A 16,342-nucleotide genomic window follows, 5' to 3' on the forward strand; every position below is an offset into this window, starting at 1 on the left:
GCCGCGCGCGATTCCAAACGGCCCAGCCCAAATTCCGAACGGCCCACTTAATATTTAACTAAGTGGGCTAGTTAATTTTATTTTTTTTGTTAATTATGACTTAAACATATTTACGTTGGTTAACCAAATTAATTAAAATGTTATAATCTTAACCAATATATATGCAATTACACGGATTCTTTTTCTATCCCCTATCTGTCCGCATCCGGAATGTGGCAAGTTCTTCCAAATTCACAAAGAATGATGTTGGAAAACGGGAGATTGCTTCCAAATCTTCCAAGATCAGTCTTGTTTGAACTTCAGCTCGATCAAATTTGGAGGTTCTCGTTTCTTCTTCCACGAATCGGCGAATCGTGACAAGCGGCGAAGCAGAAAGCTCGAGAGAGGAGCGCGGTAAGAGAATGGATGGAGTAGACGACGCGATCAGTTGATTTGATATTGTATATTTGCTTTCGATTTCTTTTGCTTTGCATAGTAAATTCGAGAGCACCGTTCTCTTTGCTCACATAGCTGATTCATTGGCGCCAAAGACAAACGACTCTTCTTACCGAAGTAAACGGTATTAGAACTGACAGTTCAATTCTGAAAAGGATTTTTTCCTCTTTTTCATGCCCATTATGCTTCCAATTTCTCTTCGCGGTCCGACTTTTGAGTAGCTTTTTTCGTTAATTTGTTGAATTTCGTGTCTCGCTGAGCTTGTTTTCTGCTGTTGACTCGTTTTGTTGTACTGAGTCACTGGATTTGTGATGGTTGAGTTCATATTGTTCACGAGCATCATGAAATCGGTGAGATAGAGAGATGGAGCGAACCAGAGACGGAGAGAGGGAGGGTGCTGAAACAAGAAAGAAGTTCATACTTTTGGTAGAAAAGCAAAAGTAACTTTATCTGATTGGGATTCATAGAATTAGCTCACTGTACCATATGGAAATTTACTAGTTGATCTGACATGGTTTTAGAGAGAACGGTGGAGAAATATTTTGTTGGGTATGGAGTTTTGATTGGACAGTTTCCTTGAGTGTCTTGTCATGGCGGTTGTGAGTTCTAAGCAAGAAGCTACACCCCGAGCTGGTCCAACTAACTATGCTGAAACTTCGCCAATTATGATCAGTTCAAGTAGAGAGATTGTAGAAGAGCCAGTGGGAGCTATTAGTGATGATATTATTTATGTTGCTGTTGGGAAAGATGTGAAAGAGTGCTTATCAGTTTTGAGGTATGCACTAAATTCCTCTCGTGGGAAGAAAATTTGCCTCCTCCACGTTCATGTCCCTGCACAGATGACTCCATTAAGTAAGTCTACGTTTACACGACTACGATCTGAATACGACATGGATTATGTGAAGAAACTTGTACTTATATGTTTGCATCAAATTTTGACTGTGTGATTATACTTGTTTTCCTTGGCCAGTGGGAACCAAATTTCCAGCAAACTCATTGCAGAAAGAGGAAGTGAGAGCATATCACAAGTTTGAGAAGCAAAATTTGCTGAGGGTCATGAATGAGTATATTCTGTACTGTCTTCAAGAAGGGGTATGTATCTTTCAGTCTATTTCCCCTGTTTCATCACAGGCTTGTGGTGTGGTGCTGGCTTTGTCATCAATTTGTTCTTAATTTTATACCTCCTCACTATTTTCCTAATATGAACCTTGAATTAAACAGGTTCGTGCCGAGAAATTATGTGGTGAAGCTAAGAGTGTTGAGACGGGAATAGTTGATATGATTTCCCTGCATAGGATTAAAAAGCTTGTTATGGGAGCAGCTGTAGACAAGTGTTATTCAAGGTGCAAGCCAATTTATAGCCATTTTTGGATTGATATACATTCATCTAGATCTCTAACTGTGACGTTTTTTTTTTTTGTTGGAGATTTTTAACTGCAATATGAGGATCATATTAGTTCCCTAGATTTGCCTCATGTTACACGCGTTTCCGCTGTTCTTGTTCATTTTACCCACATTGCTAGGTTCAGAAAAATAGTGGTTAAATATGTTTTATGCAAAGAAGGGCAAGTAAATGCTGATAGTCCTTGAGGAGAGTCTTTCATTCCACGTTTATAGGAAGCATATATAGAAATTATAACGAGTGTTTTATTCCATGTAATGAGGCTTGTATGTACTAGCCCTGTGATCATCGTTCAGGTTGGCAGGCAATTGCTTTGATTGATTAATAGAGATGAGAGCTTATTAACATAATGACAAATATTTAAACTAGAACTGCTAACATAATGACAAATATTGTAGGAGAATGGTGGATCTGAAGTCTGAGAAAGCCATTTACGTGCGTTCGCAGGCACCTGCCTTCTGCCACATTGAGTTTATTTGCAAGGGGAACCTCATCTGCACCAGGTTAATTGCTGCTTGCTGCTTTGCAGATTTATTTAGATATTTGGACACGTTTCTATGCATGTGTCTACCCATAAGGCGATAACTACATTGATCATCTTAATTCCAAAAGAAAAAGATTCAACTTCTCTTTCACTGCTTTATAGTCGATGTTTCTCTCAAAAGATTTTGCATGAAATGGCTTTGGAGCTACAAACAGTCTATCTTGATATTTGTTAAAATCTCAGAATTGATAATCTGATTAATAATGCAATTACTAGGGATGGTAGATCAGATGGAGCTCAAGTAGAAACTGTCTTCTTATCACCGCAAACAAGTCCAGACTCTGAATCCTCAGAAATTTCCCCCTGGAGATCTCTGTCACTACCACCGGGACAGTTTAATAGCAGGGAAGTTGGATGTCCATCTTCAGATTTACGTCCTAGAGGGAGATCATTGCTTGTTGACCATTTTAGAGGGAGCACACTAAATCCGTCTTCTCCTGATAATATGAATGGGGTTCATACTGCCAGAAACTTGGATGTTAACGGGGCTTCGGATGGATGGGGTTTAGTAACACGGAGAAGTCCTTCTGAAAGGTCAGACAATTCCATACGCTCTCCTCATGATGTGATTAATATGGCTCCTTCTCCACCTTCCAGGGTTGAGTTATGTGCAAATTGGCTGGAGGTAACTATATTTCTTGCAAGTATACATGCAATTTAATTCTTGTCAACGCAATGTGCTGGGAAGTATTACTAGTCATCATATATCTTCATGATGCAAAGCAATATGAGTTTGACTTCTTTATTTGGTGATGCATTGTTCTTTTTTTTCTCTTCTGCAATCCACCCTCTTTAACCCCAAGTAAAAACAGCCGGCAAAATTCTCTCCAATTTTAGCAGGATGCGAAGACCAGTGATTATCTTTACAATCAATGTGAACGGGTGATGATAGAGGCTGCAAATGCAAGGCCTGATTCATTTTTCGAAGCAATTGCACGCGGAAAATCTGAGAAAGAAACCATTAATGCTCTACGCAGGGTGAGATTGATATATTGAATAAAAGCATTTATCTTTATTAAGTTCTTCACATGTCTTTGATGCTAAAAAGACTGGAAATGCTTTTGCTTTTGAAATATTAGACCCATTTCTGCCAAGTGTTCTTCATAATCTTATCAAATACATGTGAGATGTGGGCTTGGGATGGGATGCTTGGTGTTTGTCCCCAGAGCTTTTATTATGTAGAATTATTGCTGTATCCCAAAGATTAGTAAGGTGGGCCATGAGGATAATACAAGGAATGAGGCCTACCAATATCCTGCTTACTAATTTTTTGTTCTTAAATAGTTGGTAGATGCTGTTATCCGTTGAGTCATTTGTAATGTGTTACACCAATCTACTTAATCAGTATAATCCCAACACATTTTGCTCTTGCATTGACAAATATACAGGTTAAAGCTGCAGAAGTGTTATATTCTGGAGAACGGAAGCAAAGGAAGGAGGTTGAACAAGAACTAGTCAAGGAAAATGCAAAACTTGAAAGTATAAAGACAAAACTAAATGAAGAGATGGAAGAGCTCCGGATGGCCCAAGATCAGAAGGCAAGTTTGGAGAGAGAACTTTTAGAATCTGATCTAACTGCGAAGGAGTTAGAGGAAAGGATTCTTTCTGCTGTTGAATTGTTACAGAGTTACAAAAGAGAGCGAGAGGAATTGGAGATTCAACGCGACAATGCTCTTAGAGAAGCAGACGAGCTTAGAAGAAGAAATCAATCCACACGCCGGTTCCTTCCACAGTTCTTTACCGAGTTCCTTTTTTCGGAGATTGAGGAAGCGACTCAAAACTTTGATCCCTCCCTGAAGATTGGAGAAGGGGGATATGGGAGTATATACCGAGGTGTTTTACGTCATACGATGGTGGCTATAAAAGTCCTACATTCTGATAGCTCTCAAGGACCCTCTGAATTTCAACAAGAGGTGAACCTTCTCTCTTATTTTTTGTTTAAATGTCATTATCTATATAGGAAAAGTTATTTGATTTCGGGGCGATTTCTCTGTTTTATCCGGTTTATCAGGTCGATGTATCGAGTAAGATGAGACATCCTAATCTTGTCACGCTCATTGGAGCCTGTCCTGAAGCTTTGGTTCTCGTCTATGAATACCTTAGTAATGGAAGCCTCGAAGATAGGCTCAGCTGCAAGGATAACACTCCCCCTTTATCTTGGCAAACACGAATACGCATCGCCACTGAGTTATGCTCTGCCGTTATGTTTCTTCACTCGAGTAAGCCCCACATCATCATTCATGGTGACTTGAAACCTGCAAATGTATTACTTGATGAAAACTATGTATGCAAGCTTGGCGAGTTTGGAATTTGTCGCTTATTGTCACATGATGAAATGCTAAACAACGACGAAACACTTGTTTGGAGAACCGACAACCCCAAGGGGACGGTTGCTTACACAGATCCTGAGTTCCTTTCATCTGGTGAGCTAACAACAGAGTCGGATGTATATTCATTTGGGATAATACTCTTGCGGTTGTTGACCGGTAGATCTGCAATGGGGATATCAAAGGAAGTGCAAAATGCAATTGAAAATGGAAAGCTAAAATCCATTTTGGATCCTTTAGCAGGAGATTGGCCATTCGTGCAGGCCGAACAGCTTGCTCGATTGGCATTGAGGTGTTGTGACGTGAACCGAAAGAGCCGCCCCGATCTCGTTACCGATGTCTGGAGAGTGCTTGGACCAATGAGAGCTTCATGTGGGGGGCTATTGTCTATCAAGCTCGGTTCTGCAGAACACTTGCAACCTCCCCCTTATTTCATCTGTCCCATCTTTCAGGTAAACCATTCTGCCCCCTTGCACGTTTAACTTTCGATCTTCGACTCCTTTTCTCGGCAATTCGGCTCGAAGCCTCTAATCTCAAGGCTTAACTTATTTTTCCCATATGCAAATCCACAGGAAGTCATGCAGGATCCACATGTGGCTGCAGATGGCTTTACATATGAAGCGGAGGCCATGAGAGGATGGCTAGACAGTGGACACGATACTTCGCCAATGACAAACTGTAGGCTCGAGCATCGCAACCTCGTCCCAAACCGTGCTCTTCGTTCTGCTATCCAGGAATGGCTCCAACAAAACTAAAACGTTCCCATTTTTCGGTCACCATAATATGACTGAATGAACAAAAGAAGGTGATGCAACTATTTTTCTTTCATATTGGTCGCCCTCTTTTGTTTTTCTTCATATTTTAGTATGTTTTCTATAAGCTTGTACAGTTTTGGGTATTCGTGTTAAATAAAACATGAAGCTGCATGCCATTTGTTTATAACAATGTATGGATTTTTGCCTTTCTCATGCTTCCTTTATTCACAACAAGACGCTCTAGACGTTTATCTTATTTTTTGGAACGAGGCGCTCTAGACGTTTATCTTATTTTTTGGAACGAGACGCTCTAGACGTTTATCTACCAATAACGATCAAATGATGTTTGTAATTTTAAATATTATGTTTTTGTTCATTTTTTCCGTTTTTAATTTATAATTTAGTTCGTGTAGTTTTAAAAAGACAATTTGATTTTTTCTATCTCATTTTTCATTTTCTACTTTCTATCTCAAAATTATATTTAATAAATTTTTTTTTAATGATGTAAATCTTTTGTTGTAAATAAATTTTTATTATGCATATAAATTTATAAATATGGATTAAAATTATCGCTTTTCCGATAAAAGTAAGAAAGTACAAACTATAAAGTATATGTTTTTCTTTGGCTATTTTATTTTCTTCGGATATTTTTTAGTAATAATCTATACTTTAATGATATAAGATCACGTCAAATATAAGATCACGTAAAAATATTCTCGACGCACGTTAAGATAAATACAAGTATTAGGATAAATAAAAATTCAAATCCTCTAATTTTACCATATTTGCTGTCAACTAAAACATATAAGAACCAAGTTATTTAATAACTTACCAATTTTGAATTTTGAGTATTTAAATCGAGACAGATTAGATCGGCCCTTAAATAACCTTTGAAAGGGCGACCATACGATTCTCCTTTCCCTTATACGAACAACCATGATTGAAGCCTTTTACATAAAATTATAGAAAAAATGAAAAATATAAGACTCGTGAACCGTTGAATTTAAATTTTTAAAAACATTAAAGTATTTTAAAAAAATAAAATAAAAATGGTGGCAATTGACAAATAAGTCCGGGTAGAGGCCAACTCATTCAAAGAGTCAAATAGAAGGGCTTTTTCGTCTTTTCAATCCGTCCACTACACCAGAAGAGTGGTCTGCCACGTGTCCATCTTCTATCCCTTACTTTTGTCACTTCACAACAAATTTCTTCCCGCTAGTTGAGAGAGAGCAAGAGTTAAGAGGAGAGAGAAATCGAAAGGAGTAGGGAATATTACGAATCTCTAAATCCGAAACCACTACTTATCTTCCACGGTTCGAAGAACTTCAGAAGCTTGCAGGCTACAGGCTGAGGGGCGGATATTACGATAATCTTTCACCATATCTCAACCATGCGCTCTGTTCTTCATCAACAGCAGTGGTTTTCTTCAATTTGAGTTCATTTCTGAAGCTTTTTTTTTTTCTCCCTCTTTTTTGCCGCTGGAAATGGCTATCGGAAGTTTGGTTTCTAATCGGAATTTCGGTTCCTTCGTCGGCTCAGGTATTTTTCTGTTATTCTCGTCTTACTTTGAATGCTTCATATTCGAAATTGAATTTCTAGTGTTGATGTTATTCTCATTCCTGCTTGAAGCGTCTTGTGTATACTTGCTAATGAATGTTTGTTTGCTGTTGTACCTGCATTGAGTTCATTAAGTTCTTCTGCATTTCGTTTACTCGAGGTTTAATCACGAGTGAGTGATGACCGGAAGCGATTTGCATGTAGTGGAATGGAACTAGGCTTAATTTCACGCTAAATTTGTTGTAGCTGCGGATATTTACTGTGACAATTGCCAGTCCTGTTCGTTATTTGGTTCTTTCTCTCTTTAAAATTTTTATTTGAATTCAATGGCCACTGTTGAGAAAACACATTTGGTTGTCCACCCTTGTATTTGCAGGAAAAGTGTGCAAGACAGAGAAATCATCTTCTCACCATGCGGTAGAACGTTCAGTTATCATTGCAGCTCAATATGGACAGCCAAATTTGTCTTTTAGAAAGTCTCTTGGTCTGAGACTAAATAATTATTCTCCTAAAATCTCATGTTCCACATTTCTTCATGCTATAACCCGAGACGGGAAACTTGTAAAGCCACTGGGAGTTCGTACAGATGAAACTGCTAAATGCAGTTATTATCCTCACTTGACTAGTGCTTGCACTCTAACGAGTGGACCTAGTTGGCTGCAATGCCAAAAGTCTCGGCATGTTAAGGTTGACCGAACTTCTGCTAATTACAATTCAAATGACTTTGATATAACAAAAGGAGATGTGGATGCGTTGGCATTGGCAGAGGGGTCAGGTGATGCACTCTTTATCGAAGGCAATGAGCAGATGGTATTGCCTTGGTGGGAGAATTTTCCAAAACGCTGGGTGATTGTATTGCTTTGTTTTTCCGCCTTTCTTCTATGCAATATGGATCGTGTGAGTACTATGCCTTTCCCACACCTTGAATGAAAGTCATTTGTTTTTAGCTTGAAGAACATGGAACCATTGGACTATCTTTCAATTGCTTTGTCATTGTTTACTCAAGAATTGGTGTTTCATGTCGAATCAGAGAATGTGTACAAGAATATCGTGTGTATTAAATCCATTTTAGAAAACGAGATAATGTAGATTTCTCTTAATGGTGGTGATCAATGGTCCACCAATGGTGTACCATTAATAACATTAAACGTCATCTATAACTTTAGTGTTTTAAGGCTTGCTTGATCAATATATACTTTCTGTTTAGATGGTGACTAATGCTTGAATATTGTGAGTCAATAAGCTCGAATTGTTCAAAGTCGAGCATTAAACATCACATTGGAATCATAGGATGTGGCATTCATGCATTGAGAAGTTAGTAATCATGGAGCATTTGATCTAAAGTATTTTAGTACAAAGTGTGTTTTACCAGTGTTTCACTCTGCTTTGCTTATTTGTTTCGGTGTACTTTGATCAAGGGTCAAAACGAACAAATATAGTTGGCAGTCAATCAAAACACATGCATATATTTTTTGCGGAAAAAATGGTATCTTTGTAAAGCAGCTATTTTATAATTTCTCTGTAACATGTCAATAACACGGTTCTACTACCTGCCCTCAATAGGCTGGCGTAAGTGACATCAATATACTTATTTTGTGAGCTAAATGTTTGAACAAATTTCTGCAGGTGAACATGAGTATTGCCATACTCCCAATGTCGAAAGAATATAATTGGAACAGTGCAACAGTTGGCTTGATCCAGTCATCTTTTTTCTGGGGCTATCTTCTAACGCAGGTTTGATTAGAGTTGATCAACCCAAAATTTCTCCTGACAACTTTTTTTTTTGTTACTAAAGTGTTTTAGACTTGGAGATAGAGCAGGTATATCAAATATCACGTGTTTATATTTGATTGGTTAGATTGTTGGGGGGATATGGGCAGACAAAATTGGTGGGAAGCTTGTGTTGGGTTTTGGGGTAATATGGTGGTCAATTGCAACTATATTGACACCAATTGCTGCAAGAATTGGGCTTCCTTTCCTGCTTATGATGCGTGCTTTCATGGGAATTGGTGAGGTAGGCTTTTGTGCTCTACTTTTGTGCATGTGTTCAACTAATATATCATGATCATTATCAGTATCACCGAGCATCTTTATTCCTTTTTCAACTTTTTTAACCAAGCTAGTTTTGGCGTCAGCTGAATCACATTATCTGAAAGAGTTAATCTGAACTAAGACTGTTTTTGAGTGCTGATAGAACTCATTATTCGTGTTATGTGCCTTCTTTGCAGGGTGTTGCTATGCCTGCAATGAACAATATTATATCAAAGTGGATTCCCGTATCAGAGAGAAGCAGATCACTTGCACTAGTGTACAGTGGCATGTATCTCGGTTCTGTAACGGGATTGGCCTTCTCACCAATGTTAATTAACAAATTTGGATGGCCGTCTGTGTTCTACTCATTTGGTTCTCTCGGAAGTATATGGTTTGCACTGTGGCTAAGAAAAGTAATTTTTGCTTCTTCTGCATTTATATTATAAATTTAACATTACGTGTTACAAGTGAATAGTTCTCCACTCCACTAGAGAAAATTGAATTTATGCAGCCATCATGAAGGAAGATCTAGGCAGTGAGAAAAGAGATATGCTGAGTTATCATTACATATATGGCCATTAATCCTTCCTGTTATATTGGGCATAATGAAAGGATGAAAGAAAATTAGGTTATAACAAAAAACAGAAACTTTGAGTTGCATTTGCTTTTTCCATTTCATTTTGTTGAATCAAACGTCTCCTTTTGCCTTTATCATTATCTTTTGTGGTCTTCTCAATGAAAATTTTCTATTTCCCATCTCAAAAAAGGAAGAAAAAAGCACTCCTACCTTCTCATACTGGTTTATTGTCAGGCATATAGCTCTCCAAAAGAAGATCCAGGTCTCAGTGCAAAGGAAAAAAGGATTATCTTTGATGGAAGCGTTTCGAAGGAGCCCGTGGAAGTTATTCCGTGGAAATTAATTTTATCAAAAGCACCTGTGTGGGCTCTTATCATATCCCATTTCTGCCATAATTGGGGAACCTTCATTCTGTTGACGTGGATGCCCACGTACTATAATCAGGTAATTCAGGGTTCAGCATTTATCTCTGGCTGATGATACACTTGCATCTAGGCATAGCAGAAAGTAACTGTAGGAGTGAATAATCAAATCGTAAAAGAGTTCTCTCATTGTTATTGTCTCAGGTTTTGAAGTTCAACCTCACCGAATCTGGACTCTTCTGTGTTCTGCCATGGTTGACCATGGCTGTTTTTGCAAATATAGGAGGATGGATGGCAGACACGCTAGTGAGCAGGGGCTTTTCCATCACTACAGTTCGAAAGGCAAGATTCTTTCCAGCTTAATTATGTTTCAAGTAATTACATGACGGTAGGGATTGTGCTCTGGTTCTCAGTTTTATGAGTTACTTCTTCAGAAAGATTTACACATTTAGCTTGCTCGGTTATCTGCTAGACGTTAATTCGTTTGTACTGTGTGATGCAAAGTTTAACTCTAAATATCGATACCATAATTAACTTGAACATCTACCCTACATAGATTCTTTCAAATGGACGAATATAGTACCAGATGCACTTCAATCTGACTGCATTGTGAGATCTCCCATCAGTTGGAGAGGGGAATGAAACATTTCTTATAAGAGTGTAGAAACCTCTCCCTAACAACAGACAATATCTGTTAGCGTCGACCTTGGATTGATACATCCATGAACTATATTTTCTTCTTGTACAAATAAATGTCTTAGGTTGTATTTCTACTCCATCAAATGTAGGAATACTAGCCTTGTTCACCCAGGTTTATTAATGAACTTTCTACTCAGTTCTTGTGTTAAATAATTACGGAGGAGAATGTTTTTGGATGCAGATTATGCAATCTATTGGATTTCTGGGACCAGCGTTCTTCCTTAGCCAGCTGAGTCATGTTAGAACACCTGCTATGGCAGTATTATGCATGGCATGCAGTCAGGTATTCACATTTTCTTGCATATAAACTAATTCATCTTAAGCTTCGATTGATTAGAAATAATAAAGAAAGGACAACTACATAAACTGTCAGAACTAGCTGACCAAGAAGACAAACATGAAAAGGATAAATATTTAATATTCTTATCTGTTTCATAAGATTTCACATTTAAAATCCACGATATTATTATACAACGAGCTTTACAACTCATCCAATTTGATGAAAAATAATAAGTATAATTAATTAATGAATATTAATCATTAAGAATTATTTTAAGTAATTATTAAATATCAATAATATTATTTAGACTGTAAATGATTGGTTTGATTAATGAACTTTTGTTTACAGGGATCTGATGCATTTTCACAGTCGGGTCTCTACTCCAATCACCAGGACATTGGACCACGATATGCTGTGAGTTACAAACTGCTGCTAATTCACTATTACCTAATCATGCCGTTTCTTTTTTTTAAGAAAAAATTGCTTTCATACGCAGGGAGTGTTGTTAGGATTATCAAACACGGCCGGCGTGTTAGCGGGTGTCGTCGGTACTGCTGCAACAGGATACATACTCCAGCGAGGTTTGTTGACTTTTATTCTTCTTGTATTTTCCTTTTCTTTTTTATGCCTGAATTTTCATGTTTGTTTCGGTCTCAATCGTGGAAATGTCTAATAAGTCGTTGAATTTTCAATTTTATATTTAAAACACTCTTAACATATTAATTTTTTTGATGTATTAATCTATTAAACATAAAAATATAATTTTATGTCTAATAAAACTTCTAAATTCTCAATGTTGTATCTAATAAGTTTAACCGACCCATTACACTTTTTAAAATTTACCCGACCAAATGAACACAAACTTGTAAGTTGAGGGTCTTTTTCCTTTTTTGCAAGGGTTTCCTAGATAAATAAAAGATTACAAATAAATGATTTAGTCTAGGTTGTATTTGTTCCATCTTTCAACATTAAAATTTTATTTTATTTAGTCTTTGGCATTAATAATAGTAAACTAACAATGAAATGACGTGTCTATTAGACATGGTCGGAGACATGTCACATCATTGTTTTAACTAACAATGTGAAAAGAATGGAGAGGTCAATCATAGACACAACTATGAAGGCAATTCAACATTATTTAAGGTAATTGAATTCGATTTTGAATCACGAGATTTTGGGTTGGCGCAGGTTCATGGGACGATGTATTCAAGGTGTCAGTTGCATTGTATATCATAGGCACATTAGTGTGGAATATCTTTGCAACGGGAGAGAAGGTTCTTGATTAAAAGGCCCCATTCTGCAGAAGGGATAAGAAGAAGAAGAAGAAGAAAGAAGAATGCTAAATTTAAAATGGAGGAAAAAACAGGCAAGTCTGAGCACCCTACACGGCTTTTCAATTTTTCATTTTCCATAAAATTGCCGATGCCATAGCTATAGCTCTCCCAGCAACAGCTTTCTGGGTTGGCTCCAAAAAGGGTGAAAAAAAGAACAAAAAGAGTGATGGTTAAGAAAAAAAAAAAAAAAAAAAAAATATCCGCATATAAATTACCCCCGCTTTTACTTTTTACTGTCCCCATATAATGGAGTTTATTCCCCTTGATAGTGTGCGGCATAAAACTACAAGAGCAGAAGAATTTTTTTTTTTTTTTTTTTGTCATCTCTTGCTCTTTCTAGCTTTTTACCTTACGATGGTTGTTAGTTACTGTAGCTGTCTCATTATACTTGCAGTGCTGGTACACCATCATTCAAGAACATTTTACCTTAGGGTAAAATTACCACCAAACTAACTTGTTTGTTAATTTATGATAAAGAAAAATGTTGATGCCAAAATTTAAAAGATAATAGCAAGATAGAACACGGAGGATGTGGGTCCTCTTTCTTTTAGATCTTGGATCACGATGTTTCATTCGTCGTGCCTAAAAGATTGCTAAACTTAAAACGGCATGATTGTACAACCTAGAACAGATTGGAGGACATGATTGTACAACCTAGAACAGATTGGTTCAAGTAAGGTTAGGTACCCAAACCTTTCAAACCGGCCAAACCAGTTTGATTAGATCAGTTTATCTGGTTTCTTTCAATTCAGCTACCAATTACATGCAAAAAAAAAAAAAAAAAAAAAAAAAAAAAAAAAAAAAAAAAAAAAGTGAACAATACCCTGAGCAGTGAGCTATAAACGTGTCATTCAATCTGATATGAAGGGTCGTTCTCAACAGAGTCGAAATAAAATGAACCCCTAGGGAGAGGGATATAGGTATGACCTTTGTAACTTACATTTCACCCAATGGATTAAGCTAATGTACAATGCAATATGGTACTATACCACCAAGATAGAAATATGATTTAAACAATCAAACTTCGAACATCTTCCCCAAAGCACTCTGTAAATTTTGAAAGCTCGCACACACTTGGGCAATCGACCATCGAACCTCTTCCTTTCATTCTGTTCTTCCTTTTCTACACTTACCATCATCATCTTATAACTCACTGGGGCTAAACTTGATGGACGAACCACGGCGTTGGCCACCCATGATCACGTCTTTAAGTCGAGTTATTGGTCCTAGCACTCGGTTTGTCTTCTGAAATTGAAACAGTATCATGGAAATTAAGGCAATAAGGCAACGTGGAAAAGGAAGGAAGCATACATCTCTTCTAAAATAGGCATGAGGGTGCATTTCTAATAGCCATGATGCGACCAACAGTTGCAATTGCAAGCAACCAAGTAGGTTTTAAACTACCATCTCAAAAGCTGAATCAGACAATTCATTGCATTGCTACGAACACGGGAATGATGGAAGCAAGTTGTTAATAAATGAGTACTTGATGGCACGGTTTGTGTGTAGTTGCCAAGTCCAAAAGCCAATAAGCAGACCAACCCAAAATTTTTAACGCCACTCGAAAAACGGTGACTTGCAACAGATAACTACCACTATGAACATATCAGTTTAAATTCGCGAACAGCCTAAACTAAGAACTAGAAACTTTAACATGAATATCCCCATATATTTCCTCAACGGCTACAAAGATGAGGCTTAGAAGTTAGAACACATAGTGGGCAAGATAAAAATTTGGCTTTACAACCATATAATGAGTTCCCCTAATCAGAACTGGAATTAGCTTTTGGATCTGTTGGTACTCAACAAAACTGGTTTCATTGTTGGAAGGTCCCTGAATTTCTGGCTACAACAAGCTTATTCGCATTGTTTCTGCTCGTAAAATTTAACCCTAGCAGTTCGACATCAAGTCAAAGCAACAGATGCATCTTTAAAGGAATAATAAGCTAGCAGGGTATGTAGGAAATCTCAGAATTTAATCTCCAATTTGGATGAAAGATGTAAACAAAGATAAGAGAGAGAACTATTTTAACTCAACATGCATATGATGCTATTTTAAGAACCTAGTTGTCAGCACCATGGCTCTTGTTGAGATTGAACTTGAATTTCCTATTCTGAAATCTATTCTATAGACTTAAATCTGGAACTCAAAATTCAAAGTACACAACAGAATAGATGCATACAGAATAATAACGAAGAAGCTGAACGATAAACAGAATGCCATCAAACGGAAATAACAATAATCAATATACCTGATCGTTCACACTAATGTGCCCTTTCAGTTGCAGGGTCCGCCAACTTTCCTGCTGCCAGCGCTGCCCAAGTATTACAAGTCCCATAACAGCTGCTGCAATGAAAATGGACCAAAATGCATTCGCCTCTTTTGCATGAGAGTATAAATTAGCAGCTCTTCTCTTCCACCAAGCGCCACAAGGAAGATTGGACTTGTTGCTTTTACTATCAAGTCTATGAGTTTCCAAGCTTTCTGGATTCGGGACTTGATCGTTAGATTCCAATGGAGGGATTTCATCATTTGTCATTGAACTGAGATTGGTTTCACCATGAAAGGAACTGTAGGTAGGAGCATCAAAGGGATCCTGCTCCTTGTCAACCAGATTCAAATCTGGTAGCGTTGTATTTTCACTAAATTCATCACCATGAAAAGACAGCTTGCCGCCTTTCTCCGTAGTTTTGTCAATCCCTGAAAACTCATCTGTCTCACCCAACCTTTCTATATTCAAGACATCTTCGTTCTTTCTACTTGATTTTCCGCCATCTACAGCAGTAGAATCAGAGTCCACATTCTCCTTCCCTCCTTGATCATCGTGAATCTCACTCTTATCAGGTTCCAATGGCAAATTCTCGTGCTGATTCGGTGGAAATACGAAGTGCCTAGACATAAACAAAGCATGGGAAGTTTCTGCTTCGTACAAATTGCTTTTATTTTCATCAGTCGATTCGCTTTCCTTCACATTAGGAGCAGCTTCATATGCCGACGCAGTGAGTGAAACAACTTCCCATCCATTTCCGCGAGAGTTATTCTCTTCTCCATCATTATCTGCCATTCTAAGGGAGTTCTCGTGTATTCCAACCTCACAGAATCTGGCAAAGGAAAAAATATCTTACCAGCTCAATTAAAAAGAAGAGGGAAGAAAAAAACGCAACTCCAGACGCAATTTCAACGGTACGACAATTAGAGGTATTTAGAACTAAGGAATTCGTCGTAACTTTAGAAGACAACTCCCTCGTGCCGCGTCAATTCGACGAGTGATCGACACATCCCGCTTAGCACTCTAATTTACAACGCGATTCCACAATTCAATCTAATCAAGAGAAATTAGGCCTACAAAGATATAAATTACCAATCTAGAACATACATACATACACACAATCATATATCTAGGTCGTATATTCATCCATTCAAGTATGCAAGATCAAACAACAAACGGATCTAAAACCCTACCAATAGGCAACAACTCCAATCAAAACCACTAGAAAGAGCGGATCATCCATCAAACAGATTAAAAAAAAATATTAAGAATTACCGACACGACTTCTCGACCGAACGAGAAAACAGAAAAGAATCAATCAAGAGTTGCAGAGAACAGTAGAAGAAGAGACGAACGGGGCGAGAGAAGATGAAAGACAGCGGCGACCGGAGACTGCGTCGACGTAACGATAAGGATGAAACTTGGCTCGGGAAATGGAGAAGGGATTAGGACTGGGACATGAACATGTGGGGGTAAAGTAATAATCCCCGCCAAGCAATGATGGAAACCGGCGGTTACCGGTGACAATAGATTTACAAAACTGATAGCGTAACAGCTATAGCAGGTGAGTTTGATTCGAGGCACAATCCACGGAAGGGTTTTTTTTTAATATATATTTTATTTATTTTCTTTTAAGATTTTGTTTTAATTATTTTTATCGTTTTATTCTATTTATTAAATTGGAACTTTATTTACTAATATTTGCTTTTTTATATATATATATAAATAATATCGCTCTATTTTTTAATTTTTTAATTAATAAGTCTTAT

The 16,342-nt window shown here is 37.5% G+C and overlaps 3 protein-coding genes across 7 annotated transcripts; 2 read left to right on the top strand and 1 right to left on the bottom strand.

The window, feature by feature from the left end:
* Positions 1-177: 177 nt before the first annotated feature.
* Positions 178-5,669, top strand: LOC111790171 (U-box domain-containing protein 33). 2 transcript variants are annotated; one of them, XM_023671007.2, is made up of 9 exons: positions 178-1,287; positions 1,406-1,527; positions 1,657-1,778; positions 2,236-2,340; positions 2,598-3,006; positions 3,219-3,359; positions 3,770-4,294; positions 4,393-5,160; positions 5,281-5,669. In XM_023671007.2, exons 1-9 carry the CDS (start codon positions 1,026-1,028, stop codon positions 5,461-5,463), a joined length of 2,637 nt encoding a protein of 878 aa, XP_023526775.2. In that variant the 5' UTR covers positions 178-1,025; the 3' UTR covers positions 5,464-5,669. The 2 variants fall into 2 exon arrangements, with proteins under 2 accessions (XP_023526775.2, XP_086978744.1); XM_087122618.1 differs by having other exon boundaries at positions 3,222-3,359.
* A 1,005-nt stretch (positions 5,670-6,674) lies between these two features.
* ANTR2 (Major facilitator superfamily protein) lies at positions 6,675-12,611 on the top strand. Its single transcript, XM_023672906.2, has 11 exons — positions 6,675-7,002; positions 7,397-7,917; positions 8,647-8,754; positions 8,879-9,034; positions 9,249-9,464; positions 9,863-10,072; positions 10,195-10,332; positions 10,871-10,972; positions 11,318-11,383; positions 11,466-11,550; positions 12,158-12,611. Exons 1-11 carry the CDS (start codon positions 6,948-6,950, stop codon positions 12,253-12,255), a joined length of 1,755 nt encoding a protein of 584 aa, XP_023528674.2. The 5' UTR covers positions 6,675-6,947; the 3' UTR covers positions 12,256-12,611.
* A 524-nt stretch (positions 12,612-13,135) lies between these two features.
* On the bottom strand, positions 13,136-16,088 carry LOC111791061 (ATG8-interacting protein 1). 4 transcript variants are annotated; one of them, XM_087122353.1, is made up of 3 exons: positions 15,929-16,088; positions 14,556-15,405; positions 13,136-13,545 (listed from the first exon to the last, which is right to left on the bottom strand). In XM_087122353.1, the coding sequence occupies exons 2-3, from the start codon at positions 15,366-15,368 to the stop codon at positions 13,447-13,449; spliced, it is 912 nt and encodes a 303-aa protein (XP_086978479.1). In that variant the 5' UTR covers positions 15,369-15,405; positions 15,929-16,088; the 3' UTR covers positions 13,136-13,446. The 4 variants fall into 4 exon arrangements, with proteins under 4 accessions (XP_086978479.1, XP_023528016.2, XP_023528014.2 ...); XM_023672248.2 differs by having other exon boundaries at positions 13,136-13,548; XM_023672246.2 differs by having other exon boundaries at positions 13,136-13,548; positions 15,849-16,048.
* Positions 16,089-16,342: the final 254 nt, after the last annotated feature.

Source organism: Cucurbita pepo, chromosome 3 (assembly GCF_057944985.1).
Source record: "Cucurbita pepo subsp. pepo isolate OVF chromosome 3, ASM5794498v1, whole genome shotgun sequence".
Lineage (NCBI taxonomy): Eukaryota > Viridiplantae > Streptophyta > Magnoliopsida > Cucurbitales > Cucurbitaceae > Cucurbita > Cucurbita pepo.

Excerpts from the sequence above, each read along its gene's own strand:
- LOC111790171 (XM_023671007.2), top strand. The coding sequence starts at position 1,026 with ATGGCGGTTGTGAGTTCTAAGCAAGAAGCTACACCCCGAGCTGGTCCA. Across the intron at positions 3,360-3,769 it reads CCATTAATGCTCTACGCAGG|GTTAAAGCTGCAGAAGTGTT; the intron begins GTGAGATTGATA and ends ACAAATATACAG. Across the intron at positions 4,295-4,392 it reads CCTCTGAATTTCAACAAGAG|GTCGATGTATCGAGTAAGAT; the intron begins GTGAACCTTCTC and ends CCGGTTTATCAG.
- ANTR2 (XM_023672906.2), top strand. The coding sequence starts at position 6,948 with ATGGCTATCGGAAGTTTGGTTTCTAATCGGAATTTCGGTTCCTTCGTC. Across the intron at positions 10,973-11,317 it reads TATGCATGGCATGCAGTCAG|GGATCTGATGCATTTTCACA; the intron begins GTATTCACATTT and ends TTTTGTTTACAG. Across the intron at positions 11,551-12,157 it reads AGGATACATACTCCAGCGAG|GTTCATGGGACGATGTATTC; the intron begins GTTTGTTGACTT and ends GGGTTGGCGCAG.
- LOC111791061 (XM_023672248.2), bottom strand. The coding sequence starts at position 15,368 with ATGGCAGATAATGATGGAGAAGAGAATAACTCTCGCGGAAATGGATGG. Across the intron at positions 13,549-14,555 it reads ACATTAGTGTGAACGATCAG|AAGACAAACCGAGTGCTAGG; the intron begins GTATATTGATTA and ends TTTCAATTTCAG.